Source organism: Myxocyprinus asiaticus, chromosome 34, assembly GCF_019703515.2.
Source record: "Myxocyprinus asiaticus isolate MX2 ecotype Aquarium Trade chromosome 34, UBuf_Myxa_2, whole genome shotgun sequence".
NCBI lineage: Eukaryota > Metazoa > Chordata > Actinopteri > Cypriniformes > Catostomidae > Myxocyprinus > Myxocyprinus asiaticus.
This window is the reverse complement of record NC_059377.1, coordinates 35,112,695-35,135,407: the sequence shown is the minus strand read 5'-3', so window position 1 is coordinate 35,135,407 and position 22,713 is coordinate 35,112,695. Positions and strand designations below refer to the sequence as shown.

At 37.9% G+C, this 22,713-nt stretch overlaps 1 protein-coding gene across 4 annotated transcripts in view; it reads left to right on the top strand.

Annotated features, from left to right (window-relative positions):
• The window catches only part of LOC127425596 (histone-lysine N-methyltransferase SETDB1-A-like), a 42,924-nt gene extending 20,278 nt beyond the window's left edge, over window positions 1-22,646 (top strand). For all 4 annotated transcript variants that reach the window (XM_051671735.1, XM_051671737.1, XM_051671738.1 and 1 more), the window contains 16 exons: window positions 326-766; window positions 5,320-5,524; window positions 8,830-8,903; window positions 9,582-9,772; window positions 9,866-9,971; window positions 10,163-10,568; window positions 10,902-11,115; window positions 13,656-14,020; window positions 14,448-14,564; window positions 15,530-15,699; window positions 15,950-16,174; window positions 17,357-17,404; window positions 18,649-18,753; window positions 18,837-19,039; window positions 19,174-19,262; window positions 22,276-22,646. In XM_051671735.1, coding sequence (XP_051527695.1) covers window positions 326-766; window positions 5,320-5,524; window positions 8,830-8,903; window positions 9,582-9,772; window positions 9,866-9,971; window positions 10,163-10,568; window positions 10,902-11,115; window positions 13,656-14,020; window positions 14,448-14,564; window positions 15,530-15,699; window positions 15,950-16,174; window positions 17,357-17,404; window positions 18,649-18,753; window positions 18,837-19,039; window positions 19,174-19,262; window positions 22,276-22,393 — 3,077 coding nt within the window. In that variant the 3' untranslated portion in view covers window positions 22,394-22,646. The remainder of the gene's footprint in view (window positions 1-325; window positions 767-5,319; window positions 5,525-8,829; window positions 8,904-9,581; window positions 9,773-9,865; window positions 9,972-10,162; window positions 10,569-10,901; window positions 11,116-13,655; window positions 14,021-14,447; window positions 14,565-15,529; window positions 15,700-15,949; window positions 16,175-17,356; window positions 17,405-18,648; window positions 18,754-18,836; window positions 19,040-19,173; window positions 19,263-22,275) is intronic.
• Window positions 22,647-22,713: the final 67 nt, after the last annotated feature.

The window sequence follows — 22,713 nt, the reverse complement described above, 5'->3', positions numbered from 1 at the left end:
GTTTTTGACTGCTGTTTTTTCAGCATGACTCTAAGAGAGTGTCCCAGGATCCATATATACTTTTTATTCCGCTGTATGTGTAGCTGTTTTTGAGTGCAAGTAAGCATCTATGAAAAGTGTCAGATCAGGGTCAGGTGAACCTGAAACCAGGCTAAATATGTAAGGCTTTCTGAAGGCAATCCATTGATTGAGTGGTTTCAGTGATCTATTGACTAGTTTATTTTGAAACCTTAATCGTACTGAATCATTAAACACAATTTTCCACATGGGATTTACAAAATATTCATCTAATAAATTATTTGCCCTCTGTCGCTGATCTTATCAGTTTCCAAGGCGTCATCCAGTGAAGTTTCCAAGGCGTCATCCAGTGAAGTTTCCAAGGCGTCATCCAGTGAAGTTTCCAAGGCGTCATCCAGTGAAGTTTCCAAGGCGTCATCCAGTGAAGCTTCCAAGGCGTCATCCAGTGAAGCTTCCAAGGCGTCATCCAGTGAAGCTTCCAAGGCGTCATCCAGTGAAGCTTCCAAGGCGTCATCCAGTGAAGTTTCCAGTGAAGCTTCCAAGGCGTCATCCAGTGAAGCTTCCAAGGCGTCATCCAGTGAAGCTTCCAAGGCGTCATCCTGGGAATTTTCCAGGGCTTCATCCAGTGAGCCCCCCAAGCCTTCTAAGATACCTAAAGAGATCGAACTGAAGGTCAGCACAGAGGTTTTGGGGAAGTGGAAGGATAAGACATGGTGTCGAGGAACAGTAGAAGAGGTCCAAAAAACAGGTTAGGCAGACCTACACTTTTTCTTGAAGACTTAAAGTATATTTGTGTTCCTTTAGTTTTCTCCAAGACATTCCAAAGTTAAATTTTTTAGAAATTATGAATAAATTTGATTTTTTATTACTATCGTTTCATGGCTGTCAGGAATTCTCGATTCTGATTGGTCAATCGTGGCGTGCAGCAGTCAAATATTTCTAAATAGTGACATTTCATCTCAAATTAATATTTCATGTCCATTTGTTCATTTATTTGGAAACTAGCCATGTAATAAGCAGGATAATATAAAGTCAGACTTTTATTATCGTAAAATAAACCCTACAAGATGACAATTTCCCTCCGACTATACATTATCCCAAACATACTTAAAGGTGAAGTATGTACATTTTTCAGTGTTAAAATACTTATATGTCAGTTTAATAGGCAGAGACAACTACACTGCCTAGCCAAAAAAAAAAAAGTTGCATACTCTAATATTTCATTAGACCGCCTTTAGCTTTGATTACGGCGTGCATTCTTCGTGGCATTGTTTTGACAACCTTATGCAATGTCACAACATTTATTTCCATCCAGAGTTGCATTAATTTTTGGCCGAGATCTTGTAATGATGACTGGAGAGTTGAACCACTCCGTAAAGTCCAGCACATCCCAAAGTCTTTCAATGGGGTTAAGGTCAGGACTCTGTGGTGCCCAATTCATGTGTGAAAATGATTCCTCTTGCTCTCTGAACCACTCTTTCACAATTTTGAGCCCGATGAATCTTGGCATTGTCGTCCTGGAATATGTCCATGCCGTCAGGGAAGAAAAAATCCATTGATGGGTTAACCTGGTCATTCAGTATGTTCTGGTATTCAGCTGACTTCATTTTATTGCTGCGTAACATTGCTGAACCTAGACCTGACCAATTAAAGCAACCCAAGATCATAACACTGCCTCCAAAGGCTTGTACAGTGGGCAGTATGCATGATGGGTGCATCGCTTCATGCACTTCCCTTCTTACCCTGACTCGTCCATCGCTTTGGAATAGGGTAAATCTGGAATCATCAAACCACATGACCTTTTATCATTGCTCCACAGTCCAATCTTTATGGTACCTAGCAAATTGAAGTCTTTTTTTTTTCAGATTATCCACACTAACTAGTGGCTTTCTTGTGGCCACACAGCTGTTTAGTCCCAATCCTGTAAATTCTCGTTGCATTGTGCGTGTGGATATGCCTTTACTTTCACTTTTAAACATAGCCATGCGTTTTACTGTCGATTTTTTTTTACTATGTGACTTCAAGAATTTTAGTGATCTCCGATCATGATCATTCAAGATTTTTTCCCGACCACATTTCTACCGCAAAGCTGACGGTTCACCACTATCCTTCCAGGTTTTAATAATGCATTGGACAGTTCTTAACCCAATTCCAGTGATTTCAGCAATCTCCTTAGTTGTTTTCTTTGCTTGATGCAGGCCAATAATTTGCCCCTTCTGAAACACAGTAACATCTTTTCCACGACCACGGGATACGTCTTCCGACATGGTTGTTTAAGAAATGAGAAGCTACACACTGCATCATTTAGGGTTAAAAGAATTGTTGCCAGCTGAAACATATTAATCATTGCAATAATGATCCAGTCATAGGCTCTTAAAAGTGCACTCAGTAATTCTAATCCAATACACTTTGTCAAATTCTGCAAATAACTCCTTAAAGATTGCTAGCTGTCCATTCTGTGGGTGGGTTGAAAAAAAGTGTAATATTTGTACACAGCCCTGGCTCTGTAAATGGACTGAAAACAAAGTAGATCGGACCGATCCACACAACACTACTCCAGCCAATCAGCAACAGGGGGTGGTTCTTGCATGTGTACAGGATGGGGGGTGGGGGCAGTGCAAGAGGGAAATTCCTTAGAAAAGTGATGGCAAATCTGGCTGATGCGAACTTTCTAAACTCCAAGGAAGACAAATGGCTGAGAAACGGACCTTGAGAATAAGGTCAGACAAATATAGACTAAAAAGAAGGATTATGATAAATTGAGAGCTAGGAGCCGCGTCAACATCGGCAAGGCTTTTCAGTGGTGGTGAGAACTCCAAGAGGTAAAAGGCTTGAAGACGGATGCAGAAGTTGCTCTTTTTCTTCTCGATAGGTGGGTAACATAAATTTTGCTATGTTTCACAGAACCCATATATGCTGTTGTTGTGATGTTAGATTTAGTAGCAGGAGAGTTGTGAGTATCTGGAGCTGGTCTGCTTAAAACCGTCTCATCTTCTCTGCAAGTTATGTTAGCAGCAGCAACTTACTGTAGCAACAGTTTGCTAACCCTCTACATAGCTAACTTTATTTACATTACTTGCTGTGTTGTTGTTCCCTCTAATCGTCTAATGGTATGTGTCTGCACAATGTTTGCAAAGGGTTTTATAGCCACGAAGATTTAAAAACACATGTTTGGTAGCACCCTCTTCGGTCACTGTGGTTTTGTATGTGTTACTGTAAAATCAAACTAAACAACAAACTCTCGCTAATTCTAGTTGCTTAGACTTTTGCTAAGATAAACATTTAGCTTCCAAACCAAGTAACATGGTTAGTCACACTTTTTACAGTACTACAAAAAACATAAGCTACTTGAACTTTCATAGGGATAAAAATTGCTTTCACTTATTGAAGCTAACTTACCCTCGAGTAGCAGGCGTGCCTGATTGCACCATATTTTGGTCAGCAAACCGAATTGTTACTGTCATGCGCCTGCATGAATTTGGGGGCGGAGCTTCCAAAGGAGCACTGAAGGGAGGGGTGTGTTTGTTTTGGCAGTTGAGTTCGAATATCAACAGTGTTTCTCAGGAATCGCTGAGTGTACCTTTAAGTATCTGCTTATTTAAATCCAAATGGTGACTTTTCTTTGGCCAGGCAGTGTATAAGTAAGCCATTCATAGGTAAATTTTCTCAAACTGTAAACACTGTGTCTCTGTGGCACTATAAAATTTCTTGTGTTTGTTTTGAGCAAACTGATGTTTGAACAAAAGCAAACGATGAGCGTTTTCAGAAAACATTTTATTTTTTCAGTTCCGTTCAGTGGCGCTAGTGGCACAGAAATTACATACTTCAGCTTTAAGAATTGTTCAGTAACAGAAACAAGTAATTGTAAGCATGTAATCATTCACATTTCGAAACAATCAATAAACTCAAAATATCAGAAAAATTGTCATAATTTACTCACCCTCTTGCCATTCCATACTCTTATAACGTTCTTTCTTCCTTGAAACACAAAAGGAGTTTAGCAGAGTACTTTGTTCCATAACAGTGAGAGTGAATGGAGATGGAAAATATTTAAAAATAAGCACAATAAAAGTGATACATACAATGTGTGACGAACTGACCAAAATGTAATTTTTTATTAATTGAAAGTCTTCCCCTCAATTATAGCTCTCTTATTACATTTGCTCTTGACCCTTAAAGTTGTAATTTTGGGGGGCATGAGTTACAGGGCTGAGAAATGTTATAAGTAACATTGCTAACACTGTTCTACATTACAGAGAAATACTTAACTGTAATAATGAGCCTTCAAAATATGAATTTTACAAGCGCACGCACGAAGCGAGCCGCAGCGCAAAAGCAGTAATGATCCTGAATGTGTCGGAAAAACCAGCAAGGAGGCTGTCTGAACATTTTGTTAATTTATAGAGAGAAATGCACATTAGGGTTGTGCCGACAGATGATGATGTTGAGGATCGATGATGGTCAGAGTGATCGCCACTAGCTGATGACTTTGACGATGTCGACGATATTTGGCTCATTTTCCCATGTATTATATAATAATAATTATTATTATTAGGCTATTATTATTATTATCAAATTAATATTACACGCTTGAAGAAACACACTTTATTATATTATTAAGAACAGATGACAGAAAACCCGTCTATGCGCATGTATGACACGCTGATACAGAGGCGTGCAGTCTTGTGGAACACACGCATGTAAAAGGTTCTCTTTTTAAATTAATAAAATTTTCAATGCAAAATCACTAAAGCAAGAATATTCACCGATCCCTCAGCCCGGGGTTGGTGATGTAATTGGATATTGCGGGGGTGGGTGTGTGTGTGTGTGTGTGTGTGTGAGAGAGAGAGAGAAATTCATTCACACAGGTGATGTATTTTCCCAGACAATGAAATGCCCAACCGATAGAGAATGCACAGATGAAGCAGGTTCTTTGCCAGAGATTTTTTTTCCAGTTTCATTTGAATTTTTAGTTACAATAAATACAAAATAAAGTTCAAAGTTTGAAATCAAGGTGTCTTGCTTTATTGTGTAGGCTTAACCCTAAACCTGCTTAATGCAAATTACCCCATAGTACCACCTAGTGTCCAACCAGTGATAATACCGGTGTTCGTCGGTTTCCTGTGGAGTTTTTTTTCTGCCCAAACGACCAATCAAAACTTGGTCAACCAAGACTCTTCTCATCGACTAACATTTCGTCCACTATCAGGGGGCAGCCCCAGAATTAAAATAATTGGAATATAGCACATATAATATGTCACTGCAGCAATCTTTTGACCTGCCCTATCTTTTTCCTTTCAGAGGATGGCAACATGTATAAGGTGGAGTTTAAGAATGGCAAAAAAAGCATGCTGCCTGCTCACCAAGTGGCCTGTCTGAAGTCTCCGTTGCTCAAGGATCTGTATATTGGCTGTCGTGTTGTGGCCAGCTGCCGAGATAATGAAGGAAAGACCTGGTTTATTGGTGCAGTGCTTGCTGAACTTCCTGATCGCAAGAATCGCATGAGGTGAATTTATGATAAAGGAATAGTTTACCCAGAAATGAAAAGTCTGTCTTCATTTACTCTTACATTGTGCCTTAAGTCATTCAAAATCAGCATGTTTTTTTTTTTTTTTTTTTCCACCGTGGAGCACAAAGGAAATATTTAGCAGAATGTACAGGGTGCTCTTTTCCATACAACGAAAATGAATGGGAACTTGAAGCCAAAGCATACTTTGGTTGTCCGCGTTGCTGATCGCTCTGATTCAGCAAGGACTGTGCGCATTTCGAGAAAATCTGGGCCACGTGCATGCACCAGCTGTTGACTATATTAAAAGAGTATCACAAAACGGTCATAGTGTGCTTGCATCAAATGCGTTCATATTCGCTCGCAGTCAAAAGACTATGCTTTGAAAGACAACACGGTGATCAGGCGCAATCCGATCCGCAACGCAGAAATTCCCAGGCCTTTAGCCTGTCAAGCTTCAAAAATTACAAAAAGCACCATAATAGTATTATGCTCGGCCCGTGTAACTCTCAAATGTACTACACAAGTCCACATTCAAATCTAGAGTCCCCAGGACCTTGGACCCTTACCACAGGCTGTGATGACGCATTTCCGCCTTATTTAGCAGAGTAAATCTAGCAAACTTTGTTTTCAATTTGTTTTATTATTTAGTGTGAATTTATAACATTCCTTGTATAATATTAACCTGGCATTAATTAAAACAAAAAACTTAATTAGTCACCACTGCTGCAATCAAAATCAGCTGCTACAGTGCATCCGGAAAGTATTCACAGTGCTTCACTTTTTCCACATTTTGTTATGTTACAGTCTTATTCCAAAATGGATTAAATTCATTATTTTCCTCAAAATTCTACAAACAATACCCCATAATGACAACATGAAAGAAGTTTGTTTGAAATCTTTGCAAATTTATTAAAAATAAAAAACGGGGGAAAAAAAATCACATGTACATAATTATTCACAGCCTTTGCTCAATACTTTGTTGAAGCACCTTTGGCACCATTTACAGCCTCAAGTCTTTTTGAGTATGATGCTACAAGCTTGGCACACATTTTTGGGCAGTTTCTCCCATTCTTCTATGCAGGACCTCTCAAGCTCCATCAGGTTGGATGCGGAGCGACGGTGAACAGCCATTTTCAGATCTCTCCAGAGATGTTCAATCGGGTTCAAGTCTGGGCTCTGGCTAGGCCACTCAAGGACATTCACAGAGTTGTCCCGTAGCCACTCCTTTGTTATCTTGGCTGTGTGCTTAGGGTCGTTGTCCTGTTGGAAGATGAACCTTCGCCCCAGTCTGAGGTCCAGAGCGCTCTGGAGCAGGTTTTCATCAAGGATGTCTCTGTACATTGCTGCATTCATCCTTCCCTCGATCTTGACTTGTCTCCCAGTTCCTGCCCCTGAAAAACATCCCCACAGCATGATGCTGCCACCACCATGCTTCACTGTAGGGATGGTATTGGCCAGGTGATGATTGGTGCCTGGTTTCCTCCAGACATGATGCTTGCCATTCAGGCCAAAGAGTTCAATCTTTGTTTCTCATGGTCTGAGAGTCCTTCAGGTGCCTTTTGGCAAACTCCAGGTGGGCTGTCATGTGCCTTTTACTGAGGAGTGGCTTCTGTCTGGCCACTCTACCATACAGGCCTGATTGGTGGAGTGCTGCAGAGATGGTTGTTCTTCTGGAAGGTTCTCCTCTCTCCACAGAGAAATGCTGGAGCTCTGTCAGAGTGACCATCAGGTTCTTGGTCACCTCCCTGACTAAGGCCCTTCTCCCCCGATCACTCAGTTTGGCCGGGCGGCCAGCTCTAGGAAGAGTCCTGGTGGTTCCAAACTTCTTCCATTTACGGATGATGGAGGCCACTGTGCTCAGTGGGACCTTCAATGCTGCAGAGATTTTTCTGTACCCTTCCCCAGATCTGTGCCTCGATACAATCCTGTCTCGGAGGTCTACAGACAATTCCTTGGACTTCATGGCTTGGTTTGTGCTCTGACATGCACTGTTAACTGTGGGACCTTATATAGACAGGTGTGTGCCTTTCCAAATCGTGTCCAATCAACTGAATTTACCACAGGTGGACTCCAATCAAGTTGTGGAAACAGGATGCACCTGAGCTCAATTTTGAGTGTCATGGCAAAGGCTGTGAATACTTATGTACATGTTATTTTTTTTTTTTTTTTTTTTTTTTTCCCGTTTTTTTATTTTTAATAAATTTGCAAAGATTTCAAACAAACTTCTTTCATGTTGTCATTATGGGGTATTGTTTGTAGAATTTTGAGGAAAATAATGAATTTAATCCATTTTGGGATAAGGCAGTAACATAACAAAATGTGGAAAAAGAGAAGCGCTGTGAATACTTACCGGATGCACTGTATAGGAATGACAGTAAAATTGTCATTTTTCTCTCTTGTGATTGTTGTAATTCACTGCTCTTTTTTTTTTACCTCTTAAAAGTCATGGAAATATAATTGTGGATTTTTTCTTTTGCTGTTGGAGCAAGTGGGAATGAAAAAATATTTGCTATGTTCTCCCATTCACCACTATAGAAGTTTAACCCGCTGTAGTTTACAAACCTGGAAATGTGAAAAGGGTCCATCAATACCATTTGACATTATTGACACTGTAACAGCCAGGTTATGTGTGCAAGCACAAATGACATTTTAGATATGGTGGAGGGGAATGTTTTTGTAGTTAATTTTTGGGTGAACTACAGTATCTTTTATGTTTGTTTTAAGTGTTTTTTTTTTTTGTTGTTGTTTTTTTTTCAGTGGTTTGAATTTTGAAGCTTTGTTGAAAGTTTTAGCTTTTGGTGTTTTAAGCATTAACGCTTTTATTTAAATATTGCGGTTGAAGGGGGGGCCTGGGTAGCTCAGCGAGTATTGACGCTGACTACCACCCCTGGAGTCGCGAGTTCGAATCCAGGGCGTGCTGAGTGACTCCAGCCATGTGACTAAGCAACCAAATTGGCCCGGTTGCTAGGGAGGGTGGAGTCACATGGTGTAACCTCCTCGTGGTTGCTATAATGTGTGGTTCTCGCTCTCGGTGGGGCACGTGGTGAGTTGTGTGTGGATGCCACGGAGAATAGCGTGGGCTTCCACACGCACTACGTCTCCGCTGTAACGCGCAAAAACATACCACGTGATAAGATGCGTGGATTGACGGTCTCAGATGCGGAGGCAACTGAGATTCGTCCTCTGCCACCACGAGGACTTAGAGCGCATTGGGAATTGGGCATTCCAAATAAATAAATATTGCGGTTGATAACAGTATATAAATGTAAAATGTTTTTCTAATACTTTGCTAAACCTTTCAGGTTCATGGTGTTTTTTGATGATGGCCAAGTTATTTATCTCGCACTGCCAGACCTTCATTTTGTCTGCAAACAAAGTAAGAAATTCTCTTTCGTAAGAAATGTTTCTATCTTTTTTAGTTTTCAATTTTTTTCTATTTTTTAAATCTGTATTTAAAGGTACTTTAGCTATTTCAGCCGATTTGGTTACTTCTGCCAAACTTAGCCACTGAATTAGATTGGCCCCTGTCCCTTCGACCATACACCCTCTCTCCAATTCTACGCCCAGCAAACCCTATATCAGCGAATCTGAACATGCAAAATTATTAACAGACATAGCATTTTTGATTGGCTAAAAAAAAAAAGCATGGGCCTCTACTAGATTATGTTTTGCTGTTTAAAGAGAGGGGTGTGCTTTCTAAGGAAACTTTTTTCAGTGTTAGCTGTCAGGTAATTTTATGTAGCTTGCTCAAAGTATAGCTTAAGTCATCTTTTTAATGAAATGAACTGAACAAAAAGGAAAGTGTGGGGTGTTGGGATCACAAGCCATAAAGGCAAGGGGTGTGTATTTGGACCTAAAATGAAAATAGATTGTTGTTTTTTTATTTTTTATTGTGGTCTTGGGGATGAGCAATACAGAAGCATTGTGAATAAGACATATCTTGTCTTGACCAAATTATTTTGTAGGATCTGGATATGTTTTTTCATTTAGAAGAAACAAACTATATTTTGCACACCCATGCCATTATTCTATTGCTTTTTTTTTTTTGTTGCAGTGAAAAAGGTATGGAAGGACATTGAGGATGAGACAGTTCAGTTGGAGGTAAAGGAATATCTCTGTTTTTATCCCAATCCCATTGCCGTTGTGCTTCGCGTGGGGCAGGAGACTAAGGCGGAGCGGAATGGCAGGTTTGAGCCCTGCACGGTGCTCCAATTGGATGGAAGTCTGATCCAGATCTGCTTTAAGGTGAAACTGGGTCTGCTGCAGGCTGCTAGTAGAGGCTGATCATTATATTCCTGGATGTCATTTTTGATGTTAGTAAATGTGTCTCTGTTTCAGAGGGACAAGCAAAAACAATGGGTGTATAAAGGCTCAGAAAAGTTGGAGCACATTGTTAATATCAAGAAGCGTCTTGCTCAACATAAAACACAACCCGCTAAACCAGGTAGTCTTTTTGTGTGTGTTTGTGTGGATTTTGTGCTTTTATGCACACTCTGATAATAACAACAAACCTTATTATTATATTGCACCTTTTAAAGCACCTCAAAGCGCTTTACAGAGTAAAAGCAAAATACAAAGCTAAATTGAAAAGGAATACATGTTCCATAATTCCCATCTATGTCTCTCGTTTTGCAGGAAGTGCTGTGCCTCAGCAAAATACAACTTCCCCCTCGACAACAGTTATCTCGGCAACTGTTACCTCAACAGCTGTCTCTCCCACACATGCAACCCATCAAGCTGAAACCGAAGTCACCAAAACACCGTCTATTACTGCTCAAAATCCCACATCAGATGTAAGAGTGATCCAACAAGCTGATGCCATAGTCACCAAAACACCATCTATTAACCCTCAAAATCCCATGTCAACTGTCACTCCCACAAGAGTGACCAGACAAGCTGATGCTACAGTCACCAAAACACTGTCTGTTAACCCTCAAAATCTCACCTCGGCTATTTTACAACCTAAAATCATCCTCCAGAGGTTGGTAATGCCCTCATCCAGGGTAGCAAAGGCTAATATGCAAACAGTGGAGTCTTTAAGGTGAGTTATACATATCACTATGAATTTCACTGAAATTGTTGTACAGTATAATTCAAGGTTGACATCAACATGAAGGTTACAGTATTAAGTTGTGTTCTGTATGTTCAAGTATTCTTCTCTGTCACATTTTAAAATGCTAAGATCATGCAAAAATACTTGAGTTTTTCTGTTCATTGTGGTTTTGAAGATTTTACACTAAATCCCATAATTTAATCTTCACTCCAATTTCAGATTTAGCAGCGCTGTTAGATAGTATAAGATGCTACAACTTGTATACTGTATAATTTGTAAAATACCCACCTCCACCACCTCAAATCTGGCTCTGTATTCCAGAAGTTCAAAACGACCAGCCCCTAATGAGAGAGAGGAGCATTTTTCAGAGAAAGACCACTCCAAGTCTGCATACATATATCATCGCTGTTGTCCAGCATGTCTGGATGGGGTGAGACCGTCACTGGTTGACATGCATCATGGTCAGAACCCACTTCTTATTCCTTTGCTTTTTAAGTTTCGTCGAATGACTGCTCGGAGGCGCCTCGATGGAAAGGTGGGTGGCATTTTTGTGGGAGTTCTTTATATTACCATTAAACTGCATTGAATGTATTTCTGTATGGCAGCCACACATTATTTCGGTGTTCCCGAAATGAGTCATAGAAAACCTGAAAATATTACTAATATTTTATATTATATTATAATTCATATAATTGCATTAAAATTTAAACGCACAATTTTCTCACGCTCTGTTTAAAATATTTTGTCGGGGAAAATAGTGCTCTTTTGTATATTATAACGTGATTCGCAAGCTATAGTTAAGGCTGATTTGTGAGTTGGTTCCTTTCAATGAATCAGTCGAAGCCATTCATGAAACAGTCTGAATGATTTGTTGAATCGCTCTGAATTTGAAATATCTTTTGGGAGAAGTCATGGAAATTCATCGGTCAAAAAGTATGGGAACCCTGTTAATAGAGCTCAGTGTTAATCTCGTCAACGAAATTACTGACTAAAATTTTGTTGATGAAGGTTTGTTTTTTATTATTTCATCAGTGCTTTCAAAGATGCATCATGATGATAATTAAAAGATTTTAATTCAGATGTACTGTGGATGAAAATTTGAAAAATGAATGAGCTGTTTCTGTAAAATTGCACAGCACAGAATGCAATATCCTAAACTGACTAAAACATGGAAAATTAATAAGCCTCATGCATGAAGAATTTACAGTACAGTTACTTCTATAAAGTAGCTCAAACTTTTCTACTGTAAGTGATTTTAGCAGTTCTACTTCCACGCCACTCCAAAGATAACAAATGAGCTTTATTGAGACCCACATCAGAAACGGTTGTTTAAAAAAAAACAGCAGCAAAATAGCGCCCTCAACTGACAACTGTTATGTACAACATGGCTTAAAAATGACCGTAAGTCTCAATAATTAACTGCAATATTATGAGAACATGCAAAATGATCGACAGGTCGAAAGCGTCATTGTCGGGCACATTTTTTGTTTGCTGTTTACAGAGTCTAGATCTGTCACAGAGAGGTGAGATATCTTACAATAATTATTTCAGTAATATCTCATAGGGAGTAGGACAATGTTTTGCATACCTTTCCATGAAAAAATCACTTCCAGCACCTTTAAGTATACGCATTGTATGCCATTATTTTAGGAGCTGGGGTTTCAAGGACAAGGACAGTTTTCACATGTTGTATTTTGTTTATCTTTATGGCTGCATGCATGTTTACATTTTACAACATATTTGAATATTTTAAATCTGAATATTTGTCGTTTTACACATTATCCTCAACAAAGTTTTGCTATATTTGTTGACTAAATTATATGCAATTTTAGATTACAGTTGACTAAAAGTAATGAATATGACATAACAAATTGATTATTTAAAGGAATAGTTTGAGTTTAATAAAAGTTAAGCTCAATTGACAGCATTTATGGCATAATAATGATTACCAAAAAATCTATTTAGACTTGTTCCTCATTTTCTGTAAAAAAATAAAATAAAAATCTGGTTTATAGTGAGTAGCACTTACAATGGAAGTGAATGGGGCCAATCTGTAAACATTAAAATATTCACTATTTCAGAAGTATTGCCACAAAATGTTAATAATATGCATGTTAGGGGGCCTGGGTAGCTCAGTGGTAAAAGACGCTGGCTACCACCCCTGGAGTTCGCTAGTTCGAATCCCAGGGCGTGCTGAGTGACTCCAGCCAGGTCTCCTAAGCAACCAAATTGGCCCGGTTGCTAAGAGGTTAGAGTCACATGGGGTAAACTCCTCATGGTCGCTAATGTGGTTCGTTCTCGGTGGGGCGCGTGGTGAGTTGAGCGCGGATGCCTTGGTGGATGGCGTGAAGCCTCCACACGCGCTATGTCTCCGTGGCAACGCACTCAACAAGCCCGGATGCGTGGGTTGATGGTCTCCGATGCGGAGGCAACTGGGATTCATCCTCAACCACCCGGATTGAGGCGAATCACTACATGACCACGGGGACTTAAAAGTGCACTGGGAATTGGGCATTCCAAATTGGGTGAAAAAAACAAAAACAAATATGCATGTTAACATGATTTTAATGTGATAAAATCACTTGCCAACATTTTCTGTGTGAGTTGTATCCAATTTTACAACTTTGTTTCCATGATGACATAACACCATAAACACAAACCCTAAAACAACGATTTAAACAACTTTTAAAGCTCAATTAACACATGGGTTTTAACAGAAGAATTAATGTAAGTGTTTTTGTAAAATTGTAATCCTCAAATTTCTGTTTAAACTCTCCAATAATTGGCCCCATTCACTTCCACTGTAAGGTCCTCATTGTAATCTTGATTTTGTTTTCAAGAAAAGTCTCAAAACGAGTCTCAATAAATTTTTTTGGTAATCAACATTATGCTACAAATCCTGTCAATTGAGCTTAACTTGTATTGAACCCAGAGTATTCCTTTACATTACATTTTCATCAGAAGATTAAAATCGACATTTAAAAAACTGTGTAAAAATTATAATATAAATAATAATTGAACTGTACTTGGACGTTCATGCATTCCAAAAATGTGTTTGCTCTTCACTCTAATTAGGTTTATTTTCACATTTTCTATCGTTCTCCGTGTGGGCGGAGCCTATGTGACATGGCGGAAGTGCAAGAATACCTGTTCGAAACACGCTGTGACTTCCTCTTCCTGGAAATGTTCTGTATGGACCCGTTTGTCCTTGTGAATCGTGCCCGACCCCCTTCCACTTCAACCAGCCAGCCTCACCTGTACCTGCCGGACATATCAGAGGGCAGGGAGGTGCTGCCAGTGCCCTGTATTAATGAGGTGGACAATACACCTGCTCCTAATGTCAAGTACACCAAAGAAAGAGTTCCAGCTCCAGGTGTCTCCATCAACACAAGTCTAGACTTCTTGACTGGCTGTGACTGTACTGATGGCTGTCGGGACAGGTGCATTTTTTGAGTCTTTTGTATCGGTTAGTGAACACTGGCATGTGTCTATAATACTCCAAGGAAAATTAAAGGAATTGCTTACCAACATTGTCTGTGCAAAATTATATCTAACATTTTAATTACCATCATGACCATGTAAAGCTGGTTAACTTTCACTCAAAAACTCTGTTTTCTCTCAATATGAGCATTGAGTTAAACCCATTTAACTCACAGGACACAGGAGAGATCATAGTCTAAGATAACTGATATCGGTCATAACAAAATGTTTAGCTTTGTCTTTTACCTTTTCTAGGGCTTCACAGTACTGTACATTTATTGTACATGTGATTTTTTTTCTTTCACTAGAACTTGTTTTGAACCTGTAACATTCCTTTAAATCATGGCAGTCAGTAATATACAGCATGTATTTCTGTATTTGTTTCAGGTCGAAGTGTTCATGCCACCAACTGACCATTGAGGCCACATCATTATGCAGTGATGGTCCCGTAGATGTTACTGCTGGATACACTCATAAGAGACTGCAAACAGGCTTGCCGACAGGGTTAGATTCAGTCGTTCGCTCTCTCTTTCTTTATCTGTCTGTCTCTCTCTCTTTGTCTGTCTTGTTCTGCATGTGTCATTAGCTAGGTTATTAATGCAACTGTAATATGTGGAAACAATCTCATGTACAGTATATGCATGTTTTTTTATTATTCGATAAGACATGCGCATAAAATACAGTGGAAAGGTATTTAATTAATATATTCTTATAGGATTTAAATAGGAATACAGATCTGCATAAATAAAAAAAATCATGTGACTTTGCCTCAGCGAATTATGTGAATACATAATATGCTCAGAGAAAACCACCATTATCTGATATGTTATTCTGGCTATTCTGAAATGCCGGACATAAAGCCTGTCATCAAAATGATTGGCTTTCATAACCTCCCAGAACTATCTGACACGCATTGGCTCCCAGACATAAGCCATCTGCCACCATCAGAACATTTTGTCTGCGCACTCTAAACCCCAAGTAATTCATTACATTTTTAAAAAAAACTACAGTGGTTCAACTTCCATTTTCATTTATATTTTGTGCCTATTTCCTCAGAATTTATGATTTTGTTTTCAAACACACGGGATGAAAACGCTGCTTTATTCACAAATTGTTTTTATGATATTCAGATTTTTTTATTCGTAACTTGGAAGAAAACATGACTATTGTTAGTGTTAACTTGATTGGCAATAATAATATTTTTTTTTTATTATTTATAACGTGTTACAAATATTGGTAGGTTAAACTTTGGTGAAATGTTTAATTCCAAATCTATTTATAAATTCACATTTTTTTGTCAGAAAGTAATCCTACATTGCCAATATAGTCATGATCTGCTCTAATCAGCAAAGCATTACTAGACTGCAAATATTCAAACAGTTGTAACTTTCCCACCTCAAAGGTGAATCTATGTTTGTGTTTTTGAACACAAAGTCGATTATCTCACTCTTCTCTCTCCATCTGTCTAGGGTGTATGAGTGTAACCCTCTGTGCCGCTGTGACCCGAGAATGTGCAGCAACAGGCTGGTTCAGCACGGTTTACAGCTGCGACTGGAGCTCTTCATGACGCAGCACAAGGGATGGGGCATCCGCTGCAAAGATGACGTGGCCAAAGGAACATTCGTGTGTGTTTTCACTGGTAAACAAACATTAGAATTTCACTGACCAAAAATAATGAATGTCAACTTTTTAGAAAAATACACTCCTAAAACTGACAATTCGGTCATCATTTACACCCTCATGGCGTCCCAAACCTATGAATTTCTTCCAGCATTATAGTAAGCAAATGACACAATTGTCATTTTTGAATGAACTGACCCTTTAATACTGAAAACACAAATTAACTCAGTATTTCCCCATATCACCTCTCTCTATCCGTTACTTCACAGGTAAAGTAGTGAATGAAGACAAAGTGAATGAAGATGAGACAGTGTCTGGAAATGACTATTTGGCCAACCTTGACTTCATTGAGGGGGTGGAGAAGCTGAAAGAGGGTTATGAGAGTGAGGCATACTGCTCAGACACAGAGGGAGAAAGCAAGAAGTCCATAAAAATGAAAACGGGGCCATTATGGAAAAATACCCTCTACAATGAAGACTCCAGCAGTGGTGAAGGTTAGGGTTGTAAATAAAAATTGTATCGTACTATACAACGCTCACTATACAATTCCATATGTAATGTACGATACATAAACACTTTATAGTGTAATTAAACGTAGCGCAACACTGAGAGCTGCGATCTCCTCCGTAGTGACGGGGCACTGCACGCTCACAGGAAAACAGAGCAACAGATCTACAGTACATAGGTGAGAAGATCAATGGCAAACGGCAAGTAGATTTTTAGCGTTACAGCTTGTCGAATTTGCCAAACAACAGTGTCATGTCCCGGCGCTACAGTACATCAAACATGTCGTTTTATTTATGCCGACATCACCGCGCAAGGCAGAAACAGCAGCAGCAAAGTTGCATTTAACATCCAGCCTCTCCCAGATGACACGGAGCATGACATTGAGCAAGAAGCTGTAAGTAACAAAAACAAGCTTATTAAAAAATCTGACAACGTAAGAAACCCGCAATTACAAGAGACTTATTATTCTCTGATTTTGACGACGAAATCTAAACAGGTATGAACACACTTGCGCACGTTATATGCCGGTAATAACACCAGTAAAGTTTACATGCAACGTGAAATGGGGGAAAGGCCAAAAACATTACGTGTACCGATCTGTTTTTGCTCAAGCCGCTAAATAATATTGGACTGTATATTTACTTTAACTTGATCACTGGGGGCTTTAAGACATTAAGGCATGATTTTCTATAAAGCTGCTTTGAAACTATGTGTATTGAGAAAAGTTATATACAAATCTAAATTACTTGAGTGTAGACAAACACATTTTTCTCAAGCAAAACATGAAAATTGTGAGTTCATATTAGTTTTTCTCATTACAGTCAAACAGAATAAATGCAGTGCTATTATTACTTTATTATAGAGCTCTGCGTTTTGTTGCCAATGTCAGACACTGTTGTGTCATTTATGATTTAAAAGATATTTATGTTGAATCCTTGAATACGTTTGAGCGAAACATTTGTGGGCGCTGTTTATCTTAAACGTATCTTATTGTATCATATCGTGAGGCTTTGTATCATATCGTATCATGAAATGTGTGTATCGTTACATGCCTAGTGAAGGTATGTTGTGGCTGTGAATAAATTACTTGAAATGACTTCAGATCATTTAACCTAGTCAGTTGCATGTCATTGTGTAACTATGAGATCGTTTTGTTCTTTTGTCCATAGAAAAATATGAACCTATGCAGGTGGAAACTGAGCATGAGGAGATGGATGGTAAATATAGCACAACTAATACTATGATTATATTTCGGTATGTATACTAACACCTGAAATAATAAGAAAGTATCTATTACATAGGGTCATTGAAATATAACTTAAATATTTTTCCCATGTGAAGGGTTAGTAGTTCTATGTCAAGAGGTAAATGAAATCAATAGGGAATATGTGAATGATTCACATTAGAAAATTTTTAAAATTGAAAAATTGTCTATACAGGAAAAACCATGCAATAATGCACTATCCCATTCCAAAGTCTTATTTGCTGCACATAACTCACATTTTCTTGAAGATATCCTTAAAGGGATAGTTCACCAAAAATTGAAAATTCTCTTATCATTTACTCACCATCATGCCATCCACGATGTGTATGACTTTCTTTCTTTTGAACACAAAGTTTTTAGAAGAATATCTCAGCTCTGTAGGTCCATACAATGCAAGTGAATGGTGGCCAGATCTTTTGAAGCTCCAAAAAACATATAAAAGCAGCATAAAAGTAATCCATACGACTCCAGTGGTTAAATCTATGTCTTCAGAAGCGATATGATAGGTGTGGGTGAGAAACATCAATATTCAAGTCCTTTTTTACTATAAATTCTCCTCCCTGCTCAGTAGGTGGCGATATGCAAAAAGAATGTGAATTGCCAAAAATAAAAGAAGAATGTGAAAGTGGAGATTTATAGTAAAATAGGACTTAAATATTGATCTGTTTCTCATCCACACCTATCATATCGCTTCTGAAGACATGGATTTAACCACTGGAGTAATTTGGATTACTTTTATGCTGCCTTTTATATGCTTTTTGGACCTTCAAAGTACTGGCCGCCATTCACTTGCATTGTGATGACATACAGAGCTGAGATTTTCTTCTAAAAATATTTGTTTGTGTTTTGCAGAAGAAAGTCATAGACATCTTTGATGGCATGAGGGCGAGAAAATGGGAGGGAGGGAATTTTCATTTTTGGATGAACCCTTTAAACTAAAGACTGAAATTGATTGACTCCATTTACAGCTTGTTGGATTTCAAAGCAGACAAAGAAGCATGCATAAAAAATGCCAAAGTGAAATTTGTTCATTGGTATATGTTTAAAATCCTACAGAAGTTCCTTCTGACAGTGGATTATGTGTGCGTACAGGATTAATGCTGCTGTATTATGTAGTCTAACTGTAAATACTTAGTTCATATTGCTCTTGGCCTGTCCTCTCAAGATTTCTATTTGAATATTTCTCTTCCTGTTTAGTTTGTGATGAGTACTTAAGTGAGAAAACACTGTCCCCTGAGCCTCATGAAATATCTGAAGATACACAAAAGAATTTGACTGTCTTGGCCAATCAAAAAAAAGAAGGTCTGTCTCTTTATTCTTGCAATGATTGAATCTTCATTTTAGGCTTGTTTTAGTGTTTCGTAATTACCATCTCTTTGTTTCAGGCCAAGAGATCTCCACTCCGAGGCGCTGCTTTGCCAAGAAGTCATGCCAGAGAAGAGTAAAACCACTAGAAACATCTAAAACACTGAGTGAGACAACGAAGACAGTACAACCTGCCAACAACACCCGCAGGCTGTTCAACAGAGAGGAGGCGTGTTATATCATTGATGCGAGACAGGAGGGCAACCTTGGGCGCTACATCAATGTATGCCACACCTACACTATTCAGGATATGTAATGATGTGTTTGTTGACATGCCAATAATGTTAAGAATATTTATGCCATGTATTATGCATTGTTTGCATTACTTTTTACCTTTTGTGTTTCCCTTCTCAACAGCATAGTTGCAGTCCCAATTTATTTGTCCAGAATGTCTTCATCGACACACACGACCTCCGTTTCCCCTGGGTTGCTTTTTTTGCCAGCAAGTCAGTGCCTCCATACATACCAACTTAATTGTCTATTAAGGAGATGTAGGAAATTGATAAGTGAAGTTGTTAGTATTTAAAAGGAATTTTTGGAAACGAGTGGTCCTGTAATCTGTAGCCAGGGTTGGGAGGGTTACTTCTGAAATGTATTCCATTACAGATTACAGAATACATGCTGTAAAATGTAATTTGTAATGTATTTCGTTAGATTACTCAAGGTCAGTAACATATTCTAAATACTTTGGATTACTTCTTCAGCACTGGTAGATTTTTTCACTTGTTTTGACTATAAAAACTCTGCCAGTACAGTAAGACAAAATACACGTTAAAAATACATTCTCTGAAAAACCTAAATATCTTATGCAGTGTTGTTTCAAAAACAAGATAAATCAAATTGATCTTGTTTTAAGGATTTTTAGATATTTATACAGGAAAACAATACAAAAATTATCAAGAATACGATTTTTGCCCTAATATCAAAGGTCTTACTAGAAAAAAAGAAATTATGATCCAACGTGAATTTTCTTGATAAAAAAATATGATCATGCATATAAAATATAAATATGAACGTGCATGTAAAATGGCTAGAAATAGCATTTTAGCTTAGCATAAAGCTGACAATTTACACAAGGTTTATTTCTATTTCTTCTGCTCCAAACTTACTTCAGACTTACTTCTCTGTCTGCTCGTATGAATGTAACACATCATAAGAAAATGCTTCACCACTGCTCAGACGCTCTTTGGATCGCATCATTTATATGTATAAATGTTTTCCATCTGAAAGGACTAAATATTAAATGAAACAAATGACAATAAAATGCAAAGTAATCTCTTCTGTAATCAAAATACTTTTTGAATGTAACTGTATTCTAATTACCAATGATTTAAATTGTAACTGTAGTGGAGTACAATTACTTATATTTTGTATTTTAAATACGTAATCCCATTACATGTATTTCATTACTCCCCAACCCTGTCCGTAGCATTCGTTGCCTCATGGAAAGTGAACCTGCACGGGCAGAATTAAGCATTTTCCATTTATTAAGAATAGGCTTACTATGTTGCAGGCAGTGACAGATTATTTTTGTTTGACTTTAATGTGATTTTATCATTTGAAGATCTGTGTATTGTGCTATTTAGGCTCATAGCTCACTGTGCATTTTATTCCCTGCTAATCTTAGATTGTGTTTGATGCATCCATGGCAATAAGCGTTCTTTAGTCCCGACTCCTGACAAATAACAGAATAACCGTTCGTGAACTCTTGCGGTTAACCAAATATTACAAAAGGTTACCGTGCACATATTTAGGGTATTAAGGCATCTTTCGCTTTATCATTAAACATTAAATGCATGCAGGACTTAAACATTTTAAAGTCATCTATACTGTTGCACGAATTCTGTCGCTTATATTAATTTAAACCATCAGCTTTGTACACAGCCAGGGTAAATGGCAGCTTATCTTTGTGTTGGAAAGTGTTTTGTAAATCAAAGGCTGTTCTCTGCAGTCCTTCAAATAAATGCGCTGCACCTGTACTCGAGTGTCTGCTCGTGCTGCTGTAGTCCAACATGAATGGTATTTCACTTAAGGCTGATATTTACGTGGATTTATAATAGATATCTCAAAATAAATAAATCATTGATTTAGAGCTCGGGGCCCTTTGGGTTTAGAGGCCCCTGGGCAACGGCCCAATCGGCCCGGTGGTTAATCCGTCCTTGGCTGTACTTTACAATGCATGTAGGCTATAACCAAAACTGAACAAGTGCTTTGAAATTTGCAGACAAACCAGAAGTGTTCCGTATTGATAATTTATTAATAATTTTGCACTGCACATTTTATTGTAATTGGTAAAATCATCAAACTGATCAAATAGCCATGTGTCATATGTCATTGGAAAGCTCTCAGATAGTAGAATACAATCATAATACATTCATATCATAAAAATATAGTGAGTAATAGCTAAGTATATGTATAAGTCAAGTATATGTCTTACCACATTTTTGCTTATGAAAAATAAACGAAATATAAAATATCACATACCATTACTTAGATGAGGCGATTGTCTTTAAAACGAGTCCAAACACAGAGTAATCGGATGCATAGTTCATTAGATAATCCACACGAAGCACAATGTGCACAGCACATATCTGGCCAAAAACACATTATCTTTCTTGGATCAGATGACTTCATTGGAAATTATGTAGTACATTGTCCAGCATCATGGAATGCTAAACCAATTGTATTAGGATTCAGATGGCTGCAACCAGAGGTGGAAGTCATCCAAATTTGGGCAGAGAGGATTGTTCACTCTAATTACATATGGCCACCAGGAGATGGCACCAATTTACATGACACAGACTGGATGGCTCAAATGAGACAGAATGGAACTGAATGTGATCTTGTTACTCATGCCTGCATGCTTTTGGAGAGAGAGCATACCTTTAATCATTGTTGTGTAATTAGTATTTATTTACAATTATGTTTTATTTGTTTAGAGGCTTTTGGAAACTTGGAGATGTTTTTGGACACTAGGATAAATTATTTTTGTAATGCCAAAACTTACTGCTTTTGTTGTATCAAGACAAAAACAGTTTCAGGTGACATGATTGGGAACAAAACAAAAGCAGTTTTTCTGAGCTACCTTATCAACACACTGAGACATATAATGTAAAATCAGAAAAATAAGTAGTACATTTTTCGGCTTTTTTATTTTTTTTTATATAGGAGTTTCTTAGGCTGAGTCTCATAATTTATCAATCTATATCATTATTTTTTTATTTTTTTTTACGTTTTCTTTAAACGTTTAGCATCAGCTAAACACGACTTTTTATATATATATATGCCACTGAAACAGGAAATCTTTAAAAACACCATCAGATCTTAAAGTAATTACTACCTATGTAAAAATGTACCTGTTGCTTTGAATTTTAATGTGCTTCTATCAAAAATATATATCTTTGAAAATACTGTAACATTATAATACAGTATATACAGACTCTCTCATCTCTTTCCCAGGCGCATAAAAGCTGGAACAGAGTTGACATGGGATTACAACTATGAGGTGGGCAGTGTGGATGGGAAGGTTCTGCTGTGCTGCTGTGGCTCATCGCGCTGCACTGGAAGGCTGCTCTAATATTGCTCTGTCAACTTATGGAACACAATGTCTCTTTGATGTGTCATTTATCTAGTTAAAACCTATGGCACTGTTTTGGAAGAATATTACATTTAAAGACTAACTCCAGATGAAATGTATAATGCAATGTAAGGTTTGAATTATTATTTTGTCTTGTTGCTGTTATTTGTTATGTTTATTACTTTTTATTATTTTTTTAACATCTGCAAGAAATGTGAAGATTTGTATATTATTTGTAAATAAAATATTCAAATATCAAGATTGAATTGCTTAGCAAATTCTCTCTAGACAAACAGACATATTGCTAAACAATAAAAAGG